Source organism: Carya illinoinensis, chromosome 13 (genome assembly GCF_018687715.1).
Source record: "Carya illinoinensis cultivar Pawnee chromosome 13, C.illinoinensisPawnee_v1, whole genome shotgun sequence".
NCBI lineage: Eukaryota > Viridiplantae > Streptophyta > Magnoliopsida > Fagales > Juglandaceae > Carya > Carya illinoinensis.
The window spans coordinates 25,711,498-25,722,611 of record NC_056764.1 but is presented as its reverse complement, the minus strand read 5'-3'; the positions used below and the strand labels follow the sequence as shown (position 1 = coordinate 25,722,611).

General features: G+C 34.8%; 1 protein-coding gene across 1 annotated transcript; it reads right to left on the bottom strand.

Moving 5' to 3' along the window:
* Positions 1 to 4,926: 4,926 nt before the first annotated feature.
* On the bottom strand, positions 4,927 to 8,235 carry LOC122291075 (glutathione gamma-glutamylcysteinyltransferase 1-like). The gene is made up of 5 exons (XM_043098724.1): positions 8,209 to 8,235; positions 6,860 to 7,045; positions 6,267 to 6,430; positions 5,529 to 5,579; positions 4,927 to 5,182 (listed from the first exon to the last, which is right to left on the bottom strand). The coding sequence occupies exons 1-5, from the start codon at positions 8,233 to 8,235 to the stop codon at positions 4,927 to 4,929; spliced, it is 684 nt and encodes a 227-aa protein (XP_042954658.1).
* Positions 8,236 to 11,114: the final 2,879 nt, after the last annotated feature.

The window sequence follows — 11,114 nt, the reverse complement described above, 5'->3', positions numbered from 1 at the left end:
AGCCGAACTACAGCAAATTGCAAATTCTGACCCTGGCCTTATATAGATCTCCCCCTTTCTCCCTACAGCCCCTCGGTCTCCCTCTCACCCTCGCAACCCATACCAGCCGCTTGCCCGCCCCTCGCCCACCTCTCGGAGCTTTCGTCGGTGTCGACCCTCTAAGAGGGATTTAGGTTTCCATGGGAAGGGATGAATCGTCCTAGATTTAGTTCAAGACCCAATTGAGGGCCAAAAATTCCAATAATGCAACAAATAGATACGTGGTCAAAGCTAAAAACTAAGAAAAAGCGTTTAACCTATGAAAATCCACTTGGTTGTTCACCTCTGAAACCATGGCAGGCGAGGTTGTGAGCTGAAACTCTAAAAGAAAAAATGCAGCAAGTTTAGATATTAACTTCAAATGGTGACGGTGATGGACGACAGTGATAAGGGGCCTGAAATGCTCCTGCAGCAGCTTGAATGAAGGAGGGCTGCTGAAGGATCATTCCATCGGGTTAAGGGGCTCTCAATTGATTTGGTGGGCTAACTTCAACTTGCTTTGAGTAGACTTTGCTTACGTGGCTTGTTCTAATTAAGGGCTATTAAGAGCACTCCAATAAGTTTTGTAAGACTCATTTTTATGTAAAATTTGAATAAAAGTAACTTAAAATCTCTCTCAACAGATCATGTATTTGGAAATTTATTTTCTATTTTGCTACAGTGTTTAGCTACATGTAGTATGAACTGTACATAAATGTCAAAATATTTTAATTATTTTTTCTCTTTTCATGTACTTTGTTTTCCACAATAGTTTCTCCCTACCTTTTGCCAGCCTGACCCTCTACCCGCACTCTATCACTCTGAAACCATGTGGCTCCATCACTCTGGCACCCTGTAAGAAAAGTTCTCCGAAGGGTCACCATTTCCGTACGGCATCAGCCCGCTTCAATCCTCCGCTAGTATTGTGGCTGCCAAGACCCACCGTTTATTATCTTGAAAGGTAAGAAATTAAAGAAAAATGTTTTTATTTTTCTAGGTTTTGGTTTTTATTTCTCTTTTTTCGTTTCATCTCTCCATTTCTCATATTGTGTGTTTTTGTGTTTATGGATGTGAGATTTGATGTTTGTTTGATTTGTATTTTGTGGGATTTTTGGGTTGTTGATATTGTATGTAGCCACTAATTTTTTGGTTGTTGATAACATCTTAAATGAGCGAGATGCTAGGATTGGTTGGAAGGGAAAAACATAGATGATCTTACTGTAGTACTATAGTCTTCAGCGAGGGTGTATTAATTCATAAATTTGGTTGGAATGGAGAGGAAAATCATGGGCATTATTGTGAATGGGTATTGAGGGAAAAGTTATGCGGATTACATAAATAACAAGAAAGAAATACAATTTTCTCTCTATATTCTATTTCAAACCTTACTAGAGCATCTATGCTGAGTAAAATTAACCTACCCCTCTACTCCAACCTCCAACATTTACTTTGGTCTTCATTTACCCCAACATGACAAATGGTTGTTTGAAGCTGTCCTTTTACAATAACGTCATTTGATGTAAAAGCTTCTGGGCAATCCAACTGTACTGTTCTTTCTAGACCACACGTACTTGCCTTGCCCCTAACTTTTGTTTCATGTCTTTTTGCAACACATGATATCTTTTCTGCTTTGGTTGGGAGAAGTAATAATATAGGATCCTTGAGTGAACTGTGAAGCATATATAATGTGTTGTATATATTAATTTCTTGGTATAGAGGATGACTGTTTATTATCGCACGATTGTAATAAAATGTTGAATTGGAAATTGTGGTTAAATGTTGAGATGACAAATCTTAATCATTTAATTTAAACAATCCAGATGTTTATAATCAGTAGCTATGTATTTTTTGAGATGCTTTAATTCTGGGAATCTCCTAATAATTCCAAAAGGACATCCATATATATAGATGGAAAAAGTAAAAAACATGCATATATAGAGCTTTATTTTGGGGAAAAGAATGAAGAATTTAGACTTATACTTGGGTAAAAAGATCATTATGAACATTCCTCACAAACATGAATGGAAAATGATATTTTTGATGAAACTTGTTCACAAAACTTGAATATTTCTTAATTTTAATGAAAAAATAGGATTACAAGGGCCTTTCTATTTTTTTTTTCCAAATACGTAGATAGAGTTGGTAGTGTATGATAGTCCACATTACCCAACTGATCAAGGCAGAGAGAGAGAGCTAGCTAGTAATTATAAATTTCTTTCAAATGACTAATTAAATTCAAAACTAGTACAAATGTCATCACGTGAGAATACTAGTGAGGGTGGACTTGAATTGTTATAAGATTCAGTATAGTTTTCAATCAATCTCTGACATAAGATATATAGCACCATTACATGCATGCTTTGATCAATTTACTTGATAGATCTCAACTTCAAATAGCATGTCCAGTTGATCATCAAGAGCTTATAATTAATTCATATAATTATAGGACTGTAAGAATGGTGTAGGCTAATGTAGCCTATAAAATATATATAGCCTCCTAATCAAATTTAGAGTTCTTCTATACAACTACCCATGTTCACTTAACCTCCACACTCCAACCTACGTGGCTTTCTTTAAAAAAAAAAATGAAAACGTGCGTTTTGGTCAAATGTTTCATTTAAATTCCCCCCCCCCCCCCCCTCGGCATTCTTCTTCAATGCCATCTTCCTTTGATACAAAAGTCTGGCCACCCCCTTTGGTGATCTTAGGAAAATAGCAAAGCTGCAATAGAAGGTTCCCTTCCATTCCTCAGAAAACCTTGGATATTTAATCATTTAACTACCATAACATGTCATAGAACTTCACATGCATTCAACCTTATTGAGTGTTGGATGTTTTTAGGAATAGAACATTCAAAGAAATGTATGAAACATCCTCCTTAAAAAGAATCTAAAAATTGAGTTAGCAAGTTCTTGATCTGTAATTCGTTTCTGGATTGCTACATTCATGGCTGCAGATATGCAAAAAATGCTATTATCATTGCTTTTTATCATCCCTTACCCCTTGAAAGAAAAGGGTAAAAATTTACATGCTGACTTTTTTAACTTGGACTAGACGTTGTATGAGAAGGCAATCTGCTAGGTTTAAATCCCATGAGAAAGAACCCACAGAGAACTTATTTGAGATAGAGTATGCTAACTATCCTCTTAGTCAATCACTTGAAAATCCGATGCATGAAGGTCCTCTTCCATTAAAATCATCAATCAAAAAGGAAGAGGAAGTAGAAATTTCACAACCACCATGAAGATCTTCAGTTGGAAAACCATTACACAAAGCTCTTAAACAGGTGGAATCCTACAAGGAAGCTCCCATTAAAATTAAAATGCGGAGGACAGAGTGATCAGAATCTTCTCATCCAAAAAAGTGAGTGAAGCCACTGTTTATAGAGCTAAAACCACATATTTGCACATCTTTTTGTGTCTGTCTGTAAGTTTATGATATCGTTTTTTATGGTATTGTCGTATCCACATTAGTGTGATTAATCAGTCATCTCAGCATTGGTCATCTACCATTGAATTGTGGGGAGTGTAGAGAATGTTATCTCGGTGTCGAACCCATATGAAGTCAAACATAACATACCAATGTAATAGATCTTTTATTTCTTGGGATTTAGAAGCTTGCGTTCGCATCCATTGTGCTTTTTATATTTGTGAAACTCTAAATATTTGTGAAATTTTATTATATATGTGTAGGAATTTGTACGTGTTTCTGTTTGCATTTACTATCTTCTTGATCATCTTGCAGTGCACAAATGGGTGCCTTTTGATCCTAATCAACTCTCTGGAATGCATTTTGGAGGTTATGGTAGAGTATACAAAGTGTGCATTAGCCAGATTGTGCCATTTGTCATTACCGAGATTGTTATGTATTAGAAGTTGTATGGAATGTATGTATAACTACTAGATGAATTTTGGTTGTTTGTAAAGAAATTTGTATAACCACTTGATGAATTTTGAAGTTACCATAGATACAATCCAATTGAGAAATTTGTAAATAAATTTGTATATGAAGTGGAGAATACTTTGAGAGGTTTCTAGTAGTGCTTTGATTAAGGTTGTATTGCTAATGAAAATATATAAAACAAGGTCTGGAAAAATATTTAGTACTAAACATGTATTAGTACATGAATTTTTCTTATACTAATGAAAATGTATAAGGCAGGGTCTTGAAAAATATTTATTACTAAAAATATTTTAGTATATGAACTTTTCTTGTACTAATGAAAATGTGTAAGGCAGGTGCTAGAGGAATTTTCCTTGTCTTTCTCACCTGTTATGAGACTTTGGGGCTGTCAGCTAAAGATCACATAAATCCATACATGAAGAAAGTTACCCCCAAATGCTACCTCATTAAACTGATAGATTCTCTATATATCCACTTAATTTGAGAGGCAAAGCCAAATGGTGGAACTATACCAAGCATGCATGTTTCCTTTTTGATGCAAATATAATCAGCTTTGAGAAAGTGGAAACGCTAGCTTTATGTAGAAAATATATATGCATGGTTGAAGATGCAAGGTATAGCCTGGTCATGTAGTAAAAAAGCATTGATTTTGGTATTCCTTGCCACATTTCAACTCTAAAAATATTGCCAACTCCAAAAATCAGTGAAAAAATTCTTCCCAATACCAAAAATCACTCCAAAAATATGCCAACTACACATGCGGAAACATGAACTTAATATCCATAATAAGCTGTCATAATATAATTCATAGAGAATATATCATACATGTTAGGATCCGATCATTCTATTTACAGTCAAAACTAACGCGATACATCTACATTCAGAACCAACCAAAAACTATTACAAGAGATACAATTCAATATAGAGCCAACAATATACATCTACATTCAGAACCAACATAAACTGCTGAATTTATATCTGCTCATCAAAAGAAAAAGAGAAATGCTAAAGGACACGAAGCTTCTCCAACACCTTGACAGTAACCCTTGCTTTCTCCTCTGGGCTCAAGCTTTGATCACCATCCTCTCGTTTTCGAACGTTTGCAATGCACTTGATGAACTCTCCAAAATTCGATGGAAGTGATGTGACAATAAGAGAAAGAACTTTTTCAATATCTTTCACATCTGCCCACTTTAAGAGAAGAGAAACATCATCCATGAGGTATTTTGCAATACCGACCCAACTCTCATTTTTACAGCTCTGCAAGAAGTTTCCAAATGGATAAACATCAGCAAAAGCAATCCATGATTTCATAAAAGCACAATTACAATCAATAGAGAGAAATAAAATTGACTCAAGAAAAGGAGATAAGGTAAGGTAAAATCGTTCAACTAGCTTATAAGACTATCCTAAATTATCTACTAAAGTTGAGAAGAGACTTGTTTAATAACCTAGGTGATTTTTTTTTCCCCTTCCTTATAGGGATGAACGAAGGAAGCATTGCCATTAGAGATTGATCGCTAAGATAGAGAGAAAAAAAAAGTGAAAAATAAAAAAATTTAAAACCATAAATAATTAAACCTATATACTGAGGTTTGTGACATATCAGGGTATAAAGTAATCCCGGCTCCCTATGAGGCCTTGATATAAGCATGAAGTACATAAAAACATTACACGTCAGTTAAAAACACATGATTGACATGAAATGCATCTTAAGACGTAACAGAGCCAATGTAATGGAAAGGATGGGGTGTTAGATAAGACTAACACAGCTAATTTTCTAGCCTTGCCTTGGAATTATTTTTTTTCTTAAGAAAAATGATCGTTTTATTAAAAAATACTCACTTATGGCGGAGGAAAACCATGGTTACAATCATCACCTTCTAGACATTATCAATTATAACCACCTTATTGCAAAAAATGAAAAGAAACTCATTTTCAACCTAGATAAGGAATCTGTCCATTGCCAAGGCACCTCTCTTTGTTCGTGGTAGCTCATTCCAGCCTTGCCTGGGAACTTAATATGTTGAAGCCAGTTTTAAACTCCTAATGAAAATTACCAACTATGCATAGAAAACCCTGATACATTCCTTTGTTAATCACAGATAATTCAGGATTTCAGTGTTTGAGAATTGGGAGTTTCCCAGTCAGTGGCATATGTTTATTGAAAATAGTTTTGCAAAACATCTATTAAGAAGTCAGCTTCTCCTCTTAATTGAATAGAGGTAGAAGAATCCAATCAATGCAGTTTCTCCAGAAAAACTGCTTCCAACATAATACATAAAAATACTTATGGTTAATTGATGTAATAAAGTTAACTGAAGAAAATTTAAGTACATTCCTACCCTCTCTGTTGTCCTGTTGATTTGTCAACATAATCCATCACTTCCCAAAGAAGTGAGAGAGGAACCCAATTAGGAGGATATTTAAAGCGTGCAACATCCAATACTAGTGTCATGTCCCTCCTAACATGGTAACCACCAATAGGCGAAAAATGACCACTTCCTGTCTACCAAAAAATTTGATAGATATTTTCATCAATTCTTTCACATGGAAAACAGTGCACCAAAATGGGATCTGTATGAGTTACTTGAGATCCCAAATAGTCGATGAAAATTTTCATAACTCATTTTTTTTATATAATAAAAGAAAAATTTTCATAACTCTTTTGTATTGCATATCAAGAACTTGAAATGTTAAATAATAATAATAATATCATTGCAATGCCTGTTCAAAATATTTATGCAAAAACACAGATCAATTCCCTGCTTCCTGTTTTTGTACATATGTGGTAGCGGGAGGTAATGCACGATCAAATTCACAACCTAAAATTTTCACTATTCAATGCACACCAATAAATATATAGGCAATCCAATAGAGAAAAAATAAAATTATGTATGGATATAATACGTAAGTAAATAAATCTTCCAGTACTTACTTGCTGGAGAGCTAATCTATCATATGATGAGATTATGTGACAATCATCTAAAATGGAACATTTCATTACATGTTTACGAAAGTCTTCAAGGGTGCTTTGGTTTGTGCGAAAGGCTTCAACTTTTGCTCTAACACAATGAGCTAAACATACGAGCTTCCCAAATGAGAAACTTCCAGCCGCTCGGGGCTGAAGGAGAGAGAGAGAGAGAGAGAGAGAGAGAGAGAGAGAGAGAGAGAGAGAGAGAGAGAGAGAGAGTGAGTGAGTGAGTGAGAAGGGGTGAGAGAGCAAAAAAATGCAGAAACTCTAAGATAGAGACACAAAATTGAAAAAAAAAAAGTACATTTGAGGATGAATCGGTCCAGCGGCTCAGGGCTGAAGGAGAGAAGGGGTGAGAGTTCTAGTTCGAGAGGGAGAAAAGTGTCTAAGACAGAAGGGACTGATTTCTACAATTCGGGACTGAAGGGGGTTTTGGCGTTGGGGTGAGAAAGATGGGGTTTTGGGTCAAGGTGAGAAAGAAGCTTCGAGTGAGAGGGAGGAGTTGAAATAATGAGAGGTTTGAGGGAGAAGAAGGAGAATGAAGGTATCCAGTCAAGTGAGAGGTCTTCGTCGAGTAAGAGGTTTGAGAATAAGAGGGAGAATGAAGAGGGAGAATGAAGTAGCTAGGTTTTCAATTTGGGTAGAAAACCGTGACGTGGTGATGAATTGGGTTTGCCATGTCAAGAGTGTGGCGTGAGGTAAGAAAACCGGAGGTTGGGTAGATTTTCTGTTTCGTATAAGGCAGTGCAGAGTAAATGACATAGTAGGAAGGCTTTGTTTATGAATTAAACAGCACAGTTTTAATGAAGGCCAGAAATGGCACAGTTTAGTTGTTTAAATGAAATTGAGTTTGCATATGAAATGCACCGTTTAATCTATAAAAAGGGTGTGTTTTGGGTCTCAGTTTATATTTTACTTACAATAGACTTTTAGGTAATTTCAATTAAAAATAGTTAAGTATCATGTCAAGGTGGGTTTGTCCATCCTTCTGGAGCTTTTCATCTATTAACTGCATATTTTTTTATAGAGGAATTGGGGACCTCAAATACCCCAAGTCGTATGAATCATTCAGGTATTTTCATCAACACTATATCATCCTCTTATTATTCATGTTTAGTACTTTCGCATACAATCTGGAAAACTAAGAGAATCCTAACAAAAACCCCAATGTGCAAGAGGGAAAGGTAGTGCTAAGCAGACCACCGTTATAGTATAGAAAAAGGAAAATTCTTCTAACACCCTGCACACCCTACAACTCACCTACGTGAATTGTCCATTTTACCCTTATTTTTAGAATAATTACATTCTTGTACCTTCTCCAACAGCTCACGAGTGGACATTTTTTCTCGTAGATCTGGATTCTAGAGATATCATTATGGATAGCTATCTTTGGGCCATTTTCAAGCCTTCATAAGTGGCCCTTGCATTTCTAGGCATATAATATCATTTGAAATTATTTCTAGATTCATTTATTATCATTTCCTCATTTGTCGAGCATACTTGTTGAGTGTGAATGGTTGATGCTGATCTTTGGCGATCATCATTCCACATTTCTTTTCATTGGATGCGTCCCATTGTCTAGGGGTTGTGCCACATCAATTGTCATGTTATGCCTTCACACTTTGATTTGTTTATCTGTCCAATAAAGCTCCACTTTTCCCATGGCCTCTAATCCATGTTTGGTTTCAATGGAAACAATATTGTCATTCTTCAAGCTCCACTTTTCTTCTTTCTTTCGGGTTTCAAGTTTATTTTTCAAAGATATTGTTAGTTCTTTGGAGTTTGATAACATTTTTTTTTTTTTTTGGGTTTTGGCTCTCATTCTCTTTCCTTTTCTCATTTTTGTTAAAAGAAGTTCTTATTTTTACTAATGGGTTTATTTCACTAGATTTGAGACACATATCTTTGGATCGTGAGGAGATTGTTGGTGTTATAACTAGAAGGATGTGTCCTAGATATGTATGCCAAGAAATTTTGCAACAATTTTGATACATGTTGTCAAGTTATTGGGAGAGATTTTGGTGGGTTTATTAAGGCCAAGGAGTTAGCCGTGCATGACCCGACAGATTTTGTTCTCTTACCATCATGCTAAGACATTCCTACTACCACCTAGGAGTGTAATCGGTTCGACCTGATTAGTTCATAGGGAGATTTTTGGATTGGACAAAAATTTCGATTCACCATTGTTTAGATCAAGACAAGATGGATTATCTCTATAGACTAGATTGGACCATTAGCTATCAGTTCGATCGACCCATTCAATCTAAATTGGCCTAGGCTAGTGTAAAATGAGTCAAATATATAAAAAATCTTAAATCACTTCTAATGTGTAGTTTTTGCCCAACTATATAAAAAAGTCCACAATTTTTATATTTTTTATATCAACTATTTAACTTTATTTGCACATTTTGTTCTTGAAAATAGCCTTAAATAGTTGAGAAAATTATCAAAATTATCTTTATCCATCCATGAGAATTAGCAGTCATCATAATAAAGTTAAAAATAAAAAATAGAGAAATTGAAATTGAAAAATGCAATATCATCCAAACTCCAAATACATAGGATCAATGATGTTAGGTTAGATGAAAATTACATAATTAACATATAAAACTACTATATAAAATAATATATATAACTATTTTTAAAAACTATAAATATACTTCGGTCTAGTCTGTTCTGGTTAAAAAAAACATACCTTAGACCAAATAGAAAATCAATATTCCATGGTTATATGGACCTAAACCAACCAATATGCTTATCAGTCTGGTCTAAACATAACCATTCAATCTGGTCAAGTTTTTGGTCCTAACCAATAAATTTACACTCATACTGTCGCCCCTTAGTTGCTTATGTTAGATCCAATCCAACTTTTTCAGATCTTACAAACCTTACTAGTCCACCTCTTTTGGAACTCTGTCACCTAATTTGAGTAGGATTGTTAACTATCATTCACTTTTTTTTGTCTATTTTTTATGGTTGTGTTTAAATGGTTGTATCATTCGGCCAGTGATATTCCAAGTAATGACAATGTACTTTGATACTCATTTTGTTTGTGGGTATATTGTTTGGATAGGGTTATCTGCTTTTGCAATTTGTCAATTTTTTATTTTTTCCTCTTCTCTTTCTTTTTCATTTTTTTGGTGCTAGTTAGGGTTCATCTCTTGAGGTTCCTTGTCAATGTTATTCTTTTTTGAAGTATTGTCCAAGGCCTTCTGTTGACGTGCTTGGGTTGTTTTTATCACCTTTAAAGGGTCAGCCAAGGTCCTTTAACAAGATGCATAGTTTTTTAGGTGCTAAACGAGGTCCTATGTTGAGAAGTCTAAACAATTTTAATAGTTGTCAAATAATTGACTAGACTCCTCTATCGCGATGCTATGCCAATCCTTATTATGTGCCAACTAGGGTTTATTGTTATGGTTTTTGGCTAGTCCTTTTTGTACGCTGACTAGGGTACTCTTTTAAAGAGTTTATTTAGTTTTTTATTTTCTTTAGGTGTCAACCAGGGTTCTTTATCGGGGTGCCTAGTTAATTTTCATAACTTTTGAGGCGCCAATCAAGATCCCTTGTCGAGGAGGAGCATGGTCAATCTTTGTCCTCTTCAAGAAAATATAGATATAATTTGAGAAGTTGAGAAAAGAAAATATATTCTTATTTAAAATTCTGACTTTTCATTATAGAAACTGCATGTTACATTAGTTTTAACTAATATTATCTCCTTAGGAGTTGGGTGTGCCACAAGTGAGGTAGCCAGATTAGGTTGTTACATCTATAGAGTTTTATTTATATTTGTTTTTTACTTATTTTTTTCTCTACTAGGTTGGGAAATACAACATTTATCGCTTTCTGGCTATCAAATTCATACACGCGCTATATCATCGCACTCCCTAGATGCCAATCTACAAGATGGACTGATGAGTGTGCGAAAGTGCACTCTATATACCCTATTATTGGACTAAAATACTAAAATGTGAATAGAAATTATAGGAATTAATGTGTATTCTTAAATTGAATTTCTATTTACGTTGGGATAATCCTAAGTAGTTTTTTTATGTCTAATTTCAGAGTTTATAAAAGAGCAAGTCAAGCCCAGTCAAATTCAAAGGAGGACATTCATGGGGTTTGAGAGCAATTTGGAAGAAAAGAAAAAGAAAAAAAAAATCACAAAATGAAACCACAAGAAGTCCAAGTCCGAAATTCGCTAGGAGACAGTCTGGATATA